Raw genomic sequence first — 19,584 nt, 5'->3', positions numbered from 1 at the left:
AAATACGCACCTGTTCAATTTTTGTCGGATCCCGCATGTGTCTGACAAGATGACATGGGTGTGGGTCTGTTCAGGCTGTCGTACGGAGCCGTACCACAGCTGGTGGACATACAGTAGATACCGTCGGTCACGCTACGTCCGCCAACGTGTGCGGCCGTGGGGGAAAACGTGAGGATTTCCCCCACGCTGACCATTGCCCACGTCTCTATGACGAGACACTGCCTGAATGTATAGGCCGTTTATCATATTTAGTCAACCTCATCCTGTTTTTATTTAGTCAAGTTTTTGAGTATTTTAGTCTCATCTTAGTCAAAGAAAACCGTAACTATTGTTTATTTAGAATTTCCAAGCTCATTGGAAAGATCTATTAATCTGTTATTATAGAATGGTGTTAAGGTTTGAGGGCTGAGTGATCAAAAATGAGAACCACCAAAGCCCGCGTCATTTCTCTCTCTCTCTCTCTCTCTCTCTCGCCTCCTCTTCTCAGAGAGTTGGGCGACTTTGAGGCAGCGATGGAGAGCTTCCAGAAAGCGCTCATGTTAAACCAGAATCACATCCAGTCTCTCCAGCTCCGGGGCATGATGCTCTACCACCACGGCTCCCTGCAGGAGGCCATAGGCAACTTCAAGGTACAGACACTGGCAGAAGATGCATCCTCAGAAGAGGAGCAATAACTTGACTCCTCTCGTGTATAAGGTTGTATCCAACGCTGTGTTTATGCCATTCTGCGAGCAGCGGTCTTCAAATGCCTTAGACAAGCCAGTTAGAAAGTTTCACATTGTGACCGTCGCCATCTTGGTTTTTGTGGAGCCAAAAGGGATCATATTTGGACGAGAAGAACCGCAGCACGCCCTGCTATTGGTCCGTGATCGGCGAGCTGCGCGATCACTGGACAAGTGACCTGTCAATCACGCCCCAAAGCATAGTCTGCTTTATCATCTATTTGACTCTAAATGGGATCATAATTGACTAAATGAACATCAGGCTGTATTGAAGAAGACTTGAAACTAGTGATTGAGACATAAACTCATTAGGAACGTGTTTACTGAGGTCATAAATCAAGTGAGAAGTCATTTTGACATTGACGTCTATACAATCTGACTTCTTTTTTTACAGCCGTAAAACTATACATAAACTGGTGATACTGTATATACTATATATACATTATATATAGTATATATCATATATATAGTATATTGTTACATCTTCAATCCATAATTCTCCTTCAAGCCTCATACAGTATTACTAGGTTTGACATTGGTACCTTTTTCAACCATCGATGATCAATTAAAGCAAGTCTTTGCCGATTTCCAACCTGTTTTGTATCATTATAATGTCATGACAATTGGATTCTGACTGATGATGAGCTGGCACGTTAACTAGCTAGCTAGCTGTTAGCTATGTTAGCTAAGCCCACTGCCTGCTGGCTGTAACCACGTTCATCCGGCTCAAACGCCGAAACATTCGCTTAACCATTTCCAGTCACGCTCTTTCCATCAGCTTTGAAATCAGTTGGCCGGTCGAGATCTCAGCAATAACGCGGCTTCCAGCTAAGCTACAGAGGGAATACTGTTCCCGTGGTAACTTCCAGCTAAGCTACAGAGGGAATACTGTTCCCGTTGTAACTTCCAGCTAAGCTACAGAGGGAATACTGTTCCCGTCATAACTTCCAGCTAAGCTACAGAGGGAATACTGTTCCCATCATAACTTCCAGCTAAGCTACAGAGGGAATACTGTTCCCGTGGTAACTTCCAGCTAAGCTACAGAGGGAATACTGTTCCCGTCGTAACTTCCAGCTAAGCTACAGAGGGAATACTGTTCCTGTCGTAACTTCCAGCTAAGCTACAGAGGGAATACTGTTCCCATCGTAACTTCCAGCTAAGCTACAGAGGGAATACTGTTCCTGTCGTAACTTCCAGCTAAGCTACAGAGGGAATACTGTTCCCATCATAACTTCCAGCTAAGCTACAGAGGGAATACTGTTCCCGTCGTAACTTCCAGCTAAGCTACAGAGGGAATACTGTTCCTGTCGTAACTTCCAGCTAAGCTACAGAGGGAATACTGTTCCTGTCGTAACTTCCAGCTAAGCTACAGAGGGAATACTGTTCCCATCGTAACTTCCAGCTAAGCTACAGAGGGAATACTGTTCCTGTCGTAACTTCCAGCTAAGCTACAGAGGGAATACTGTTCCCATCGTAACTTCCAGCTAAGCTACAGAGGGAATACTGTTCCTGTCGTAACTTCCAGCTAAGCTACAGAGGGAATACTGTTCCCATCATAACTTCCAGCTAAGCTACAGAGGGAATACTGTTCCCGTCGTAACTTCCAGCTAAGCTACAGAGGGAATACTGTTCCTGTCGTAACTTCCAGCTAAGCTACAGAGGGAATACTGTTCCCGTCGTAACTTCCAGCTAAGCTACAGAGGGAATACTGTTCCTGTCGTAACTTCCAGCTAAGCTACAGAGGGAATACTGTTCCTGTCGTAACTTCCAGCTAAGCTACAGAGGGAATACTGTTCCCATCATAACTTCCAGCTAAGCTACAGAGGGAATACTGTTCCCGTCGTAACTTCCAGCTAAGCTACAGAGGGAATACTGTTCCTGTCGTAACTTCCAGCTAAGCTACAGAGGGAATACTGTTCCCATCGTAACTTCCAGCTAAGCTACAGAGGGAATACTGTTCCCGTCGTAACTTCCAGCTAAGCTACAGAGGGAATACTGTTCCCGTCGTAACTTCCAGCTAAGCTACAGAGGGAATACTGTTCCCGTCGTAACTTCCAGCTAAGCTACAGAGGGAATACTGTTCCCATCGTAACTTCCAGCTAAGCTACAGAGGGAATACTGTTCCCATCGTAACTTCCAGCTAAGCTACAGAGGGAATACTGTTCCCGTCGTAACTTCCAGCTAAGCTACAGAGGGAATACTGTTCCCGTGGTAACTTCCAGCTAAGCTACAGAGGGAATACTGTTCCCGTCATAACTTCCAGCTAAGCTACAGAGGGAATACTGTTCCCGTCGTAACTTCCAGCTAAGCTACAGAGGGAATACTGTTCCCGTCATAACTTCCAGCTAAGCTACAGAGGGAATACTGTTCCCGTGGTAACTTTCCAGCTAAGCTACAGAGGGAATACTGTTCCCGTCGTAACTTCCAGCTAAGCTACAGAGGGAATACTGTTCCCGTCGTAACTTCCAGCTAAGCTACAGAGGGAATACTGTTCCCGTCATAACTTCCAGCTAAGCTACAGAGGGAATACTGTTCCCGTCGTAACTTCCAGCTAAGCTACAGAGGGAATACTGTTCCCGTCGTAACTTCCAGCTAAGCTACAGAGGGAATACTGTTCCCGTCGTAACTTCCAGCTAAGCTACAGAGGGAATACTGTTCCCGTCGTAACTTCCAGCTAAGCTAGCTACAGAGGGAATACTGTTCCGGTCGTAACTTCCAGCTAAGCTACAGAGGGAATACTGTTCCCGTGGTAACTTCCAGCTAAGCTACAGAGGGAATACTGTTCCCGTCATAACTTCCAGCTAAGCTACAGAGGGAATACTGTTCCCGTGGTAACTTCCAGCTAAGCTACAGAGGGAATACTGTTCCCGTCGTAACTTCCAGCTAAGCTACAGAGGGAATACTGTTCCCGTCATAACTTCCAGCTAAGCTACAGAGGGAATACTGTTCCCGTCGTAACTTCCAGCTAAGCTACAGAGGGAATACTGTTCCCGTCGTAACTTGTTTTTCCAGGCGTATCTCCTTGGTGTATATCACAGAATCAGATGACGTGTGACTATACAGCAGGCACTCATACGCCTTTTCACATGCCACCCAAATCAGCCATTTTGTGTCTAAAAGGCAGGAAGGAAAAATGGGTGCAAGCAAGACATTGATTAGAGCCTCGGGACTGGACCCGATTAGGTGTTCCAGTCCCGCGGCTCTAAATCAATGTTTGCACATTTCAAACACCTGCACCTGTTTTACTTCCTGCCTTTTAGACACAAAATGGCTGATTTTGGTGGGATGTGAAATAGGCTAATACTGTAGAATGTTGAGAAGGTTTTGAAATAGAACAACCGTTAAACAGGTAGAAACACTGACTGGAGGGGCGCTTTAACTTATTCTACCGTCTTCCATCTACCTCCTTCCTTTCATTCTTGTAAAGCAACCTCTCTCTCTCTCAACCTCTCTCTTTCCCTCTCTCAACCGCTCTCTCTCTCTCAACCTCTTTCCCTCTCTCTATCAACCTCTCTCTCTCTCTCTCTCTCAACCTCTCTCTTGGTCCCCAAGACCCCAACAAATGGTGTCAAACCCTCTCTTCCTATTCTTCCTCCGCCTCATTCACTTAGTGGACGGTACGGTAGCTTAGCGGTTAGCGCTACTGCCTCACATCAAGAAGGTCCCGGGTTCGAACCCCGGTCCATCCCAGGTCCTTTCTGTCTGGAGTTTGCATGTTCACCCCGTGTTCGTGTGGGTTTCCTCTGGGTGCTCCGATTTCCTCCCACCATCAAAGACATGTATGTTAGGGTTAATACTCCTAACATCCTAATAACATCTAGGCTTGTGTGGACCCCAGGAAGAATCACTGTAGCTAATGATGATCCTAATGAACTTAAACTTAGTCCCTCTTTCTAGGGTTCAACCAATGTTGCCGTCTGACTGGCTGATATCTGATTCATTTCATTTTATTTTTAATAAAAAGCAACACTGGCCCATGTCTGAATCCCTCACCTCCCTGTTCTCCTCCTCTGCGTCTGTCCTCCAGAGGTGTCTCCAGCTGGAGCCGTACAACGAGGTGTGTCAGTACATGAAGGGGTTGAGTCACGTGGCCATGGGACAGTTTTACGAAGGCATCAAAGCCCAGACCAAGGTGATGCTGAACGACCCCCTGCTAGGACAGAAGGCCAGCTCAGAGTACCTCAAGGTCAAATACCTCAGAGGTTGGTGCACACACACACAAACACATGCACACACACACACACACACAAGGTGGTAATGGTGCATAACTTAAAGCTGCATTCAGTAAGGATGGGCATTTCTAGCAAAAACACTATTCGAAATTCGCTGGCCAAAGTCGACTTTTAATCGAAATTCGAAAATAAAAATAAAATGTAAAAAAAAATTAAAAATGTAAAAAAAAATTTTTTTTTTTTTTTTATTTTTTTTGTGAGTGAAATGTTGCATTGTCTCCCCTGATTCTAAGTATAGTCGAATCGCTTGGTTTGAGCAAGGAAAACTATTTTTATAAGCATTTTAAGCAAGGTTTATGGAAAAATTAATGGCGGATGAAATCCCTTGAAGAGGGAGAGGTTGCTTATAAAAATTGTTTTACTTGCTCAAACCAAGCGATTCGACTATACTTAGAATCAGGGGAGACAATGCAACATTTCACTCACAATTTTTTTTTTTTTTTTTTTTTTTCGTTTTTCAATAAACGAATTTCGAATTTCAATAATAAAAGTCGACCTTGATAATAACAACGATTATTCGAAAATTCGAAATTCGATGCCCATCCCTAGCATTCAGCAATGTTTTTGTGTTAAAATAAGTGTTAAATGGCTCTATATTCTGACAGCAATCACTGAAATAGAATGTTTGGTCAGTAACTTGGAACCCCCAACCCCCCGCTGTCCTCTATCTCTCTCTTGTAGTCCTGCAGGCAGGGCGGACGTATCTTTGCAACCGTCGTTTACAGGCATCGCGATCTGGCCTTCTCTTTCCCAGAAAATGTCAACACTTCCCTGATTGGATCGCCACTAACCTCTTACATACACTATTGAAACCCACTCGATACTAACATCTTACTTACACTATCTCATAACTAGGGTTGTGACGATAACCACATCACCAAAAGATTTTGTAGGCTACTTTATTATATAAAATATTACAGGCACAATGCCAAAAGCACTAGAGTAGCAAAGAGGGAAAGGGGACCTACTAATTAAATGATAAATAGTAGCCTAAACAACAAACTATTAAAAACATTATACAGGATTGTTCATCTGAATTTACTGAATGGAATTATTTGAATGTGCATTTACATACTGTGTAGGCCTACTACCACACATCTCATATTTCCTATAGCCACATAGTTACAGTAGTAGGCTATTGTAGCCTATACAAATAATTATAAAAGCTCCTTCTATTCAGTTCACGTAAAGAAAGAGTGGAGAAAAAGGCAAGACCTGCAGCCTGCACAATTTATGAACGCATCCACAGTAAAACAATCAGATGAATTATTGTTAGTTTAACTGCAGTAACTCCATGGCTGTAACGTTATTTGGTGAGCCAGGCAGTCGAAAACTGTTTCTCCACCTGTATTATATTTGAGGCACTTTCACTAAGTGTTTAGATAGAATTCTACAAGCGAACGTTGCAACGAGCATCCGTTCTTATGGCTGTAACGTTACCTGGTGTTGAGCCAGGCAGTGGAAAACTGTGTTCCTCCGCCTGTATGTATTTGAGGCACTTTTCAACAAGTGTTTAGAGTCTAGACCAGTGGTGCCCAATTTGGGGCCCGCAGGCCAAGTTTGGCTCTGTTTGTTTTGGCCCGCCACGGATTTGGGGGAAAAAATGCAAAAAAAAAAAAATTGCATGCCAGGCCAGGCCTGAGTGTGAGAGCAATTCAATCAATAGACAATAACATTGGTGTGTTTAAAATGAGATATTCCACTAAATATGGCTAAAACAGATTCAAACATGCAAAAAAAGCACAAAAAAAAATCGCCGCCGGCCTTAATTAAAAACATTTTTTTTTGGGATGGGGGGCCCCCCTAAGAGCTTCGCTCTATATTGAAATGTTATTTTAGATTTATAATGTTAATTTTCTATAAAACACAATACATTTTAATGTAATTCCACAACATTTATTTTTGGCCCTCGGCCCTCCACCCAGATTGAGTTTTGGCCCTTCATGGGAAAGAATTTGGGCACCCCTGGTCTAGACAGATTGTTTCAAGCGAACGTGGCAACGAGCATCCATTCTGCTTATGTAAGTAACTAGGTATGCTCATTTTGAAAAATTTCCATAATTGAAAATCGGGGAAAATTAACGATCAATTATCGATAGCGTAATAATAATAATATATATATATTTTTTTTTACTCTGGTCTGGTAATAACGTTGCGCGTTCTCGGCCAGCTATAATGGCGATGCCGCTGTGTAGTAAGAATATCAAGACACTAGCGCTGTGGCCAGGTAAACAAACATGTTACTGTACATGTCAGGTTACATGATGTAAGGCAATCGGCGTCTTCCAGCTTAGCTGACAGCACAAGAGTCAAATCAACAGGCCTGAGCCTCACTGAGGTCCGCAGACCGCTGGGTGCGTTTGTCTGTGTCCCCGGCGCATGCCGGTGTGAATTCCCCATGTTTAAAACAGTTTTGTTGGCACAAAGGCCCGTGCCCAGCCAGAAAACTAGAGACTATATGAAGCCCCACCTCACGTTAGTCGGCTGTGCAATGGAGTGGGGCGAGGAGGAACGAATTCCACCCAAACCTAGTCCGCTATAATAACAATAATCGATCCAAATTCCACATGATCGATTCAATTCCTTAACGATCAATTATCGATTTTCGATAATTGATGAACATCCCTATAAGTAACATTGAACTCTCTGTCTGTCTGTCTGTCTGCTCTGTGGTGTGTATACTGCTCCTCCATTCTGTCCACTGTGCCCAGTCCCCCTCCACCTTCTGCACTGCTCAGAGTTGACATGCTGCTGTTACAGGCTAGCGTGCTGCAAACTGTGGAATGGAGTTTCTGGAACTGAGGCGTGTCTCATTAACTGTTCACCGCGAGTCATGGATCGGCTAGCACATGGCACGTGGATCAGCAAAATCCGATCTGTGAATTACGTCAGCATCGGCTACCGATATTGGATCGGATCGGGCCCATCCCAAGTATCATGTTAAGCAATCCATTCACCTGTGGGCACTGGGCAGTAGAGCTGTGCATCTTCACTGATCTCACGATTCGATACGATTCGATTATACAAGTCTACGATTCGATTCGATTCGATTATACGATGCATCTTAAATCGATGCATCACTTTTTCCGCAATACATGATTTATTTTTTCTCACTTTCTTTTTTCTCACTGTGTGGTTACTTTTAAAATAAAAGTGCATTTGGAATTGCATTGTATTATGATCCATAATTAAAATAAACAACTGCATGTACTTACATTCTATTTTATTTGATTATTATTATTATTATTATTATTATTATTTTTTTTTTTAATAATCGATTTTTGATATTTGTTAATCGATTCAGAATCGTCCTATTAAGCATCGCGATGCATCTCTGAATCGATTATTTTCGGCAGCTCTAGTGGGCAGTAGAGAGTCAAATGTATGAGTGTGTGTGTGTGGTTCTGCTCCGTTTCATGTGTATCCGTAAGCTTTCAGATGTCGGACAGAAAACGCACAATATGAACGCAGAGGACGGACAGAGCCTTCTGTCCGTACTCTGCGTTCATTTTGTGCGTTTTCTGTCTGTCTTTCTGAAAGCTTGTATTTCACATGTATTTTGGCACCGTGAGATGTGTGTTTTGGCAGATTTTTAACAGCTGTACGATTAGCCTCCATTCTATGGCGATAATTACCAACTTCACGACTGTAGCTCACTGTAAACTGAGCAGACAGTGCTAGTAAGGCATGGTGTATCTTGGTTATGTTGGGGGGATGTGGCAAATGAGCTAAACTTTCAAAAAAGTGGTGTATCCCTTTAAGCCCCATTGTCATACAAAAATAAATTCCAAAAACAAATATGTTGACATGTTGACCAATTCCCCAGGCTTCTATGATTTGATATTGTATCTTACTCTGTGCTTATTCATCTATCTGATCTCTTCCCTGCCACCTTGTCTTTCCCCCAGAGTACTCTCGCTATCTCCACTCACACCTCGACATCCCAGTAGCAGAGTACAACGTGGACCAGGACTTACCAGGCAACTTCAAGAATCACTGGGCCAAGAACCTGCCTTTTCTAATAGAGGACTATGAAGAACAGCCCGGCCTCCAGCCACATATCAAGTAGGTTGAATAGGCTTGAATACAATATCATAATCATGGGGATCCCATAAGCAGGTGTTAAAAGCTGCAAACTACAGCTCGGCACTTGATCAAAACAGGCCTTATAGGGAAAAAACCCACCCTCAAACGCCAACACAAAAAGTGATCTATTGTTCCTGGGTCCATTTGGTTGCTTTATGGTTTATTTGTCTTATTCCCATGGATAATTGGTCAAATGTACATGACGTCACCTTATGTCGAGATATTTCCAGCGCAGGTATAATGACATTTGATAGGAGAAAACGTTTCAAGAAAACTTCAAGTTTTCTCCTTGGGGGGGGGGGGGGGGGGGGGTTGACAATTTTTGACAATATGCATGTTGTCAACAATTGTCAAAACAGACAGCATAGTCATGACTTCATGTTAAGAACAGCTAACATCTACGAGCAGCTATCTGCTATGGTTTTTCACTGTGTGCAGTGCACAGTGAGATTATCATTTCACAGCACACACTGTGGGATCACGACACTAATCACACAGTAACGTGAACGTTCACAATCACGACCACCATTACATAATGTGAGGCAAACTACAGATGACTAAATAAATGGTTATTGATAATTTAATGACAACAATAGCCAATGAGCTGCATTGAGTCATTCTGGTAAGAAATTCAGGGTGCATCATGAGAACGGTATTTTAATTGAATTAAACTAAATGATAATGTATCAGAGATTAATCATTGTGTCCTTAAATGTAAGGTGATAATCAAACCACATAAATGCTGCAATACTTAAAATGCAAAGGCTTTCATCAATCCCCATTGTGTTAACTCAGTTGGTGATAGTGACTTAACAGACATGTATTTACATGAAAATCTTTGAGCGTATCACTTTAATAAATTGCCAATATTTACACAACATTACAAAGAAGGTAACACTTAAAATCTATTATTGCGGTTCCAAAAGGCTTGAAAAATGTGGGTGCACCTAAATTATCTGCTGGTGCGCCTAAATTAAAAAGTTAGTCTGGAGCCCTGTAGACAATAGACAATCGCAACAGAAAAGTTTATTTACAACGGGGTACCTTATAAACCAAGGCAAACTAATAGTGTTAGCTTGCTGTCTCTATTCCCATGTCATAACAGCACAGAAAACACACCTAATCCCACACCTCCGTTTTCGGTTATCAGTAGTTATCTGTACACGTTCCGGTGAGCTACTCGTGTAAAATAACTACTTCATATCTTAATAAAAGGCAAAACCTGACTTTACAGTATAGTAGCTAACGGAGCATTTAGCTCACCTCACAACAAGGAAGTGATGATGCTGTGATGATCCACGTTCCCGTGGCCAAATGCACATTCATGGAGCCCCAGAAAATACACTTGCATACAGCTCTTAGTTGCTTCTGAAGAAAAATTGCCCCATACATTTTTTTTGATAATTAAAACAGTCGTTTTTTACTTTGAGTGACAGCCAGAAGAATTTCCCTGGGCTTAACAGCTGCCGCTTTCCCCATGTAAGTGGATGAGAATTTATCTTTTTGGGATGCATGGCGTCAACGTGACTTGCAATACTGAGCTTGTTCACCATGTTCAAATTGCTTCACAGCCCGGCGCTATTCCTGGGGGCCTGGTCTAGCTATGCATAAAACCAATAGAGAGCCGCAGTAACGAGTCCGGAAATAATCGATGCTAACAGCCCTGGTTCAACACAGTTTTCGCCTATGGGAGTTTTGAATGGGTTTTTGGCGCGATGCTTCTAATAAGCTCTCTGGGCAACGCTGGCTTAATCAAACGCGAACCAGATGGTAGTAACATCATCTTCACACATGAAGACCACTTTTATGAGTTTTGAAGCTTTTATGTGCCGTTAAAAGGGCGGCTAGCTAGCAAACGGCTAAATGGGACTACACTGTTGAGTCGATGGGGATATATACGTCAATAACGTCATCACTCAAAGGACGAACACGGAAATTCTCTTTCCCTCACCTGGTTCAGCCCTGTTCAGCCCGGGGTAATCAGTGCACACATCAACAAAAGTCCAGGTTGAGTGCTGACGTGACGTGGAAGCCTATGCGACAGTGTGTAGTTCTGGATTAGCTTAGCACGAGCTTTTTACCTCTAGGGCTCGCATTTACGCTTCAAAACTCATGAAAGTGGTCCTCATGTGTGAAGATTATCCCGCTGAACCTTGGTTCGCGTTTGATTAAACTTGCGTTGCCCAGAGACCTTATTTGAAGCATCGCGCCAAAAACCCATTCAAAAATCCCATAGACAGAAACAGTGTTGAACCAGGAAGTTCGGGACTTCCGCATTCAGCCTACAAAAATACGTCATCCCTGCGGCTCTCTATAGCTGAATGCAACAAGTCCAGACAAGTTCTCTAGAGGTCGCCGAAAGGCATTCTGGGAAGTGTAGGAAACCACTAAGTGAAATCAATCCCACTCCGTCCTCAGAAAAATGATACACCTCCTGAAAGGTTGGACCAGTTTCACGCGGTGTGTCTTCCTCTGTCTGTGGTTTGCAGGGACGTGCTACCGCAGAACTTCGACAGCTACAGCAGTGAAGTCCAGAAGCTGATCTGTGCAGCCGACCACCTGGGGGCGCTAATGCAATACAACACACCCGGCTTCTTGCCCAATAGGAGAATACACAGAGGTACCTCAGAGAACGAAGGATCGCAACGTGTGCGCCTGTTCGCATGCCTCAGTGCCCGTCCCCGAAATAAAAGCTAAATTTCCCCCCTGCTTAATCAAATATTAAAGACCCCCTAAAGTCAAAAATTAGTTTTTATTCTTGTTCCTTCAGTTGAATGTCTGAGCTTCTCTGTGCAGAATGATGTCTGTGCAGAGTTTGACACTAGAAGACAGTTTCCACAATCGTCTGCTGAAAGTGGAAAGTTTCTCTGAGCTCACTGAAAAGACAGTTTTCAACAAGCAAGATTTGTGACATCACGAATCCTGGAGCCAATCACTATGCAGTATTCAGCAGTTAAAGCCCCAACACATTCTCACTTCTAACTCGTCATATACTGCAGATCGATCACAAACCCTTCTTATCGTCCTTCTTTGTCACAAGTTGGGGCTGAGAATGTGTTGAAAGCCTGTGTTGTATGCTGTGATTGGCTAGTTAGGTTCTAGATCACCCTAATTGGTTGCTTAGGATTTTTTTTTATGAGGCAGAAGTAGGGGAAGTCATTTTAGGGATTTTAACAAGATAATTGAACTTTTTTTCTGAGGGAAAACCATCAGACACAAATTATTATTCAAAGTCTTGAAACATGACTTTAGGGGGTCTTCAAATAATATGCTGTCACCGATACAGACCATAATCATGGTAATGGTAATGATCGTGATGGACAAGTTACTCAGGAAATGTAATTAGTTACTTAATACTCCTTATTACTTGGTATCAAACGCAATAGTGTTACATTATTATTACTTGTTACGCCCCCCCCCCCCCTCCAAAAAAAGTGGCTGTTAAGCTCTCCTTTTAGAACTGAATCCACTTTATTGGATCAATAATTAACCTCACAGGAGGAGTCAACAATCAGCCAAACTATACTTTTTATTTATTTGCCTAATAAGATAAAAAGAACGAATCATGTTCTGGCATAGCTAGACCTATCCCCACACTTCGTTTTAGCACTAAACTAGAGAAAGTAATGCAGTAACTTGATGTTACTTGGATTAGTAACTGTAATATAATTACTTTTTGGAAATTGTAAACCCTTGCATTACTCGTTACTGGGGAATGTAATACAATTACAGTAACACGTGACTTTACTTTACTTGACTTTACTGCCCAACACTACTAATGATAATGGCCTATCCTTTCCAGCCATGGGTCTGGCCACCCTGGAGGTGATGCAGGCCATGCACAGGACATGGAGCAACTCCAAGGTGCGAGTCAACGGCAAGACACGCCAGATGCAGTGGAGAGACATGTTTGACATAGCTGTCAAGTGGAGGAGGTGAGCTTCTTCTTCTCTGCAACCAACTACAGGAAATGAAAGTTAAGACGGATGTCGCAAGTGTGAAGAGTCTGCGGTCCTTAAAGGGATAGTTTTTGGGGTTGTATGAGGTATCTGCTGACAGTGTACTAACATGGGGTTGTATGAGGTATCTGCTGACAGTGTACTAACATGCAGTAGAATGTAGCCAGCGCCGTCCCAGTTTGGAGAAACGGAGAGCGGCTGCATCAGGCACGTATAGCTGTCTGCTGAGCGTGAACAGGGTCACGAGCAAAAACACAGAAAAAACAACAACAACAACACATAAAATGCTCCCTGGGAGTGCGCCGGCTGCATTCTATATTGCATGTAGTCCACGGACTGTCCTGTCGGCAGGTACCTCATACGACCCCACAGCAAACAATCTGAACTATCCCTTGAAGGTGTTGGATGACAGACTAACAGGTCTCTCTTCCTGTGCTGGCAGGATTGCAGATCCAGACCAGCCAGTCCTGTGGTTAGACCAGATGCCTGCCAGGAGTCTCAGTCGAGGGTTCAACAATCACATCAACCTCATCAGGTAACAACACCCACACACACACACACACGCACGCACGCGCACGCACACGCACGCACGCACGACACACACACACACACACACACACACACACACACACACACACACACACACACACACACACAGTATCAAATACTCTCATTAGACTGAGGGGGAAGACTGGATTGACTTCTTTGTTACTTTGTAGTGTGAAAAGCCTCAAACTGCTACTCATACTTGCAACCCTCCCTTTTTCCTGAAAGTCTCCCTTGTTTCATTGCCCTCTCCCTTCTCCCAATTTATGACAAAACATCCCCCCTTTTCATGATCATAAATGGTAAATGGCCTGCATTTATATAGCGCTTTTATCCAAAGCGCTTAACAATGACTAGGTACATTCACCCATTCACACACCGATGGCAGCAAGCTACCACGCAGTGTGCTGGCACAGCCATCGGGAGCAATTTGAGGTTCAGTATCTTGCCCAAGGACACTTCGACATGCAGGCGAGGGGAGGTGGGAATTGAACCACCGGCATCTTTTGTCCAAAGTGATTAATGGACGACCTGCTCTACCTCCTGAGCTACAGCCGCCCTCATCACAACCGGTTTCTGGCACTAACCCCACAGTGTGTATAAGCCTAATGTTTCCACCCGGACAACAATACAGCTACACCAAGTGTATGGTTTCACCTCCACTGCGGAGGCACGGGCGCGCTATCCATCTCCTTTTAAAAATCAATTGAGCGTCTGGCGCCGAACTTCATGGTGCATTGAAGTGCACCTCATAAACTCAGAAATCTATACTTGAATGGCCACAAAGGTTGTTTAAAACAGGAACTTTATATTTTCTTCTTCTTTTCCTTTGTTGAAATACCTGTCACTACAGCATTTTAAATAATTCACTTAGATGCTGAAATCATAACACTATCCCAGTGTCCCAGTTCTACATAGGCAGATTATGAAATGTCCATAAAAAGATTGAATCTCATTTTAATCAGCACACTCCACCATATTCTTGTTCAACATGTCCTCAGGTACCTCTGTGGTCATTTCAAAGTTGTTTTACTGCAGCATTTTAGATGTTAAAGTCATACGCAATATGCCTACAATTTGCTATATAGGCACATTTTTAAATGTTGATTAAAATATCAAATTAAATTAATAATTAGATGTTAAAATCACAACATTATCCCATTCCATTCTACATAGTCAACAGAGTGCAGGAAATATTGTCTCAAGAAACAAATATTTTCTATGATTTCAAAACCAACCAAACCCCTTTGGTTGGTTTTGAAATCCTCCCTTTAATAGAGTTGTTTTTGGCCAGTATTTTGAAAACCTGTTTTCCTGTCTGCAGGGGACAGATCATCAACATTAGATACCTGGCCTACTTTGACAACATCCTTGACTTCATCAAAGACAGAATACTGGTGTACCACGGGTGAGTTACGCCAACACTCATCAAGGTTTCTACCTATGCTCTTATTATTTTAGTTAGAGGTACTAAATGTATGAATTATCAGTAAGTATGTAATTACAAAGAAATCCATCAATATTTCCACTATGTTCTAGAACAGTAGTTCTCAAACATTTTTGGTTTCAGTACCCCCCCTTTCCCTGATTTATGAATCCAAGTACCCCCTTTACCCGATTACAACATTTTGCTTAGAAAACTACAAGAGAAAACTATAGCATAATGATGCAATGAATGAATGGATGGTAACCCACCTTTTGAAGAATATAACTTTACAAAATAAGAAATGGAATGAAAGAGTTGCAATTAGTGCCTCCTGAGCAGATTTATATTAATGTACTATCTTCAAACCCCCCCCCCCCCCCCCCCCCCCCTTTCATAATTTATTGTTACATTTTTCCATTTCCACGCACCTCCTGTAGTACCTCCATGTACCCCTAGGGGTACGCATACCCCAGTTTGGAAACCACTGTTCTAGAGGTTTCGGTCATTTTGCATGAGCGTTCAGGAAGTGTGAATGTCAGTGTCTCGCCCCACTTCCTGTGTTCTTGCCTCTTCTTTAACATGGTTGTCTTCTTCTCTCTCAGGGCATACAACCCCAGAGGCCTCCTGGAGGTCCGCCAGGCCTTAGAGAATGTCAATAAAGTAGAAGATCTGCTTCCTATAATGAAGGTAAGGAGGAAGAATGGAATAAGGAGTGAGGAAAGGAGATCAGATGAAGAGGACTTGTGCATGTCAGGGTTAAATAAATCTACAGCTGCGTTTCCATTCGAGTTTTGCACAAATTCTAAGTAAACTTTGGAAAAGTCGACAATCTTAAATTTTGAATCAGGTGCGTCTCCATTAACGGCTGCTAAGCAAATAAGTAGGTTGTGTGTGTGTGGGGGGCGGGGCCTGTACCACTCTTTGTAGGGAACGCACCGTGACGATAAAGGCATCCACATTCTCCATTTACTGTCGACAATATGGCAAATTGGTGAATCTCCAAAATGTTGGCGTATCCCTTTTAGCGAGGTAGAAATGGCCAGTTAAATCAGCTCACAGTTAAGTGCCATTTGCTTTTGGCCCATTGCTCCTAAATCCTCAGAGTTAACGTTAGCAGCTATCAAATTCAACAGTTAGCCTAACACACTACAGTATTAGCGTTAGCCTACTACAGTAGCACTACTAACATTGGCTACTTGCGCCAGTTGAGAAAGGAGGAAGTAGTCTCTGTTGCTAGGTAACAAACATTAAAGGATTGGGGGCTTAGGATTTCCTAACCAGACATAAGATTTAGTAAGGTAAGATAGGATTTGCTTCTGTAATAGGAAATCAGGAAAAATCCTATCTTAAACTAGTCCTATCCCACTTAAGATAGGAAGTTCAAGTTTCTGTAATATGACCCCAGAACAACATTTGATCCGCTGCAGGATTATTGGGTCGTGTCTTGGGCATTCCCTATTCCGCTAACCTGCCACCATCGTGTTGGTACGCGGACACCCTCCCTCAACCTTTTCTAATGCCACACCTCAAAATGTGCATCAAAACAGCTGCATGGAAACACACCTTGGGATTGGTTTGTTTATAATGAGGCGTGTTTGAGTGTGCGTGTGCCTTGAAGCAGGACGGTGCTCTGTGTGTGTTTGTTTCTTGAAGCAGTTCAACAGTAAAACCAGGGATGGCTTCACGGTCAACTCCAAGGTGCCCAGCATGAAGGATGCTGGGAAAGAGTATGACGGCTTCACCATCACCATCACTGGAGACAGGTGTGGAATATGGAGGTGGGGGGAGGGGGCAGGGGCCGCCTTGCCCGGGTCACGCCCATTTTCAGACTCCGCCTGCATTTTTATGTCAACTACACACCTATGAAGTGTGTGACTGCATCTTGCACGGCATTGATGCCATCACATTCACGAAATCTGTCCACAGACAGACAGACAGACAGACATATAAACACCTCGGGCCGGTTGCACAAAGCACCTTAGGTTAAGATTGTCCTTAGAGTCCAAGTTAAGGTGTCGATAAAATAAAATCGGTTGCACAAAACACCCTTAAATCTTGTGCTCATGTTTTCCTTAAAGCCCCATTCAGTAAGTTTTCCAAGTTTTGCTATTGGGGAAACTGCGCCCTCTGGGTCCAATAGTATCGATAACGATATCGCCGTTCAAAGTCAACAAAACACAGCGCCAGAAAGCTCTATGTACATGTTGTGACATCGGGTACTCACCACGTGATGAAATAATAATCCATAGTTCCGTGAAACATCATTTTCGTAGCAAATCCGAATAGAGTTACTTCCTTGTTTTCCTGAAGACAGCGCTTCTGCTGTACAGCGCATGCGCGCATCCTTTTCTTTTTTCTTTTTTCTTGCCACGGGACGTGGCAGACAACTTGCTTAGTCCCAGGGCTGGCCAATGGAGGGCGGTGTGGGATAAATAAAGTCGAGGGTCTCCCTATTACAAGTCAATCTACCATGTCCTGTGACTAAAAAGCTCTTATATTACAGTAAAAAATGTCAAAAATCTTACTGATTGGGGCTTTAAACTGTTTAACCTTAAGGAAAAGATTTGAGGGTGTTTTGTGCAACCGATTTTATTGTATGGACACCTTAACTTGGACTCTAAAAAAAATCTTAACTTATGGTGCTTTGTGCAACCGGCCTCTGGCAAAGTACTCAAAACGGCTTCTGTGGGAGTTCCCGCTACAATAGAGTCCGCAAGACCTGGATGTTAGCACTTCCTGCTCTTACGTGCAAAAGTCAATGGGATTTTTGTATGGGGATTTTGGTTAAATGAATGAAATAAGGTCTGTTTTTAACACAAGTTGAAACGGCAAACTTTGTGATCGGCAAGATAGTCTTCACAAAGGAGGACCACTTTTAAATAAGTAAATCCGTTTTTTTTAACGTGATTTTCGGAAAACGCTTCAAAAGTCATAAAAGTGGTTGTCGTCGTCGTCTTCTTCTTTGTGAAGATGATCTTGCTGAGCACAAACTTCACTGTTTCATAAACTTGTGTTAACCACAGACCTTACTTCACGCATTTAACTGAGATTCCCAATACAAAAATTCCATTTGACTTCTACACGTAAGAACCAGGAAGTGCAGGGACTTCTGGGTAAGCCTACAAAATAGGTCATCCCTGCGGTACTGTATCGGTGTCTCCAGGACCACATTTCCCATGATGACACACACAGACTCACACGGTGAAAATAATACCAGCCAAACGCTGCCTGTCGGGACTAGTAAGTTACAACACCACAGCAAGAACCACTTAGCAAGAACCACTTAGCAAGAACCACTTAGCAAGAACCACGGCAGCTAAATACATGACCTGATAGAGAGCCGCAGTAACGAGTCCGGAAATCATCGATGCTAACAGCCCTGGTTCAACACAGTTTTCGCCTATGGGAGTTTTGAATGGGTTTTTGGCGCGATGCTTCTAAAAAGCTCTCTGGGCAACGCTGGCTTAATCAAACGCGAACCAGATGGTAGTAACATCATCTTCACACATGAAGACCACTTTTATGAGTTTTGAAGCTTTTATGTGCCGTTAAAAGGACGGCTAGCTAGCAAACGGCTAAATGAGACTACACTTTTGAGTCGATGGGGATATATACGTCAATAACGTCACCACTTCAAAGGGCGAACACGGAAATTCTCTTTCCCTCACCTGGTTCAGCCCCGTTCAGCCCGGGGTAATCAGTGCACATCAACAACAGTCCAGGTTGAGTGCTGACGTGACGTGGAAGCCTATGCGACAGTGTGTAGTTCTGGATTAGCTTAGCTGGAGCATTTTACTTCTAGGGCTCGCATTTACGCTTCAAAACTCATGAAAGTGGTCCTCATGTGTGAAGATTATCCCGCTGAACCTTGGTTCGCGTTTGATTAAACTTGCGTTGCCCACAGACATTATTTGAAGCATCGCGCCAAAAACCCATTCAAAAATCCCATAGACAGAAACAGTGTTGAACCAGGAAGTTCGGGACTTCCGCATTCAGCCTACAAAAATACGTCATCCCTGCGGCTCTCTATTAGGCCTTGATTCAATCATGAACATATAAGAAGAGAGCACCATGTTGGAGGAAGGTAAGGTCATTCTTTCAATGTAACTGCTGCTGCTTTATTGTTTGTTTGTGTTTTAGGGTGGGGAACATGTTATTCTCAGTAGAGACCCAGACGACAGAGGAGCGGACCCAGCAGTACCAGTCAGAGATAGAATCCATTTACAAGGACCTCACCGCCAAAGGAAAGGCATTGATGCTGTCCACTGAACTAGGGGTAAAGATTGATCTCTTTCAAACGAACTCGAGGCCTGGAACAATCATTACCATCCATCCCCCATCAGCTTCTCATGCAATGGGAACGTCGTTCTCTTCTAATCTTGGATACCAAGTTAGCAACAGGACGTAATATAGTGCGCTCAGCTAATCACAGATCCCTTTGGCTCAGAGGCAGAAAGCTAACGTTATGCTAGCAACTTTCAAAGTCAACAATTTTGCGTACGGTTGACAAAAGGGTAAATATAATTGTGTACAGTGGGTTGAACAACAGGACAGGCTAGCTATCAGCCATGTTATTGTTCCAGAATCAATCAAAACTATCACAAACGATGAGA

General features: G+C 43.2%; 1 protein-coding gene across 1 annotated transcript in view; it reads left to right on the top strand.

Moving 5' to 3' along the window:
* Positions 1-19,584, top strand: part of ttc13 (tetratricopeptide repeat domain 13) — a gene marked incomplete at its 5' end in the record, with an annotated part of 122,543 nt that overhangs the window by 19,180 nt on the left and 83,779 nt on the right. The window contains 10 exons of the mRNA XM_083643783.1: positions 488-629; positions 4,750-4,924; positions 8,863-9,019; positions 11,530-11,660; positions 12,843-12,975; positions 13,442-13,534; positions 14,870-14,953; positions 15,574-15,658; positions 16,625-16,734; positions 19,112-19,247. Of these exons, the coding sequence (XP_083499909.1) occupies positions 488-629; positions 4,750-4,924; positions 8,863-9,019; positions 11,530-11,660; positions 12,843-12,975; positions 13,442-13,534; positions 14,870-14,953; positions 15,574-15,658; positions 16,625-16,734; positions 19,112-19,247 (1,246 nt within the window). The remainder of the gene's footprint in view (positions 1-487; positions 630-4,749; positions 4,925-8,862; positions 9,020-11,529; positions 11,661-12,842; positions 12,976-13,441; positions 13,535-14,869; positions 14,954-15,573; positions 15,659-16,624; positions 16,735-19,111; positions 19,248-19,584) is intronic.

The sequence above is a fragment of the Poromitra crassiceps genome (genome assembly GCF_964638095.1).
Source record: "Poromitra crassiceps genome assembly, chromosome: 9".
Classification (NCBI taxonomy): domain Eukaryota; kingdom Metazoa; phylum Chordata; class Actinopteri; order Beryciformes; family Melamphaidae; genus Poromitra; species Poromitra crassiceps.
This window is presented reverse-complemented; position numbering and strand designations above follow the sequence as displayed.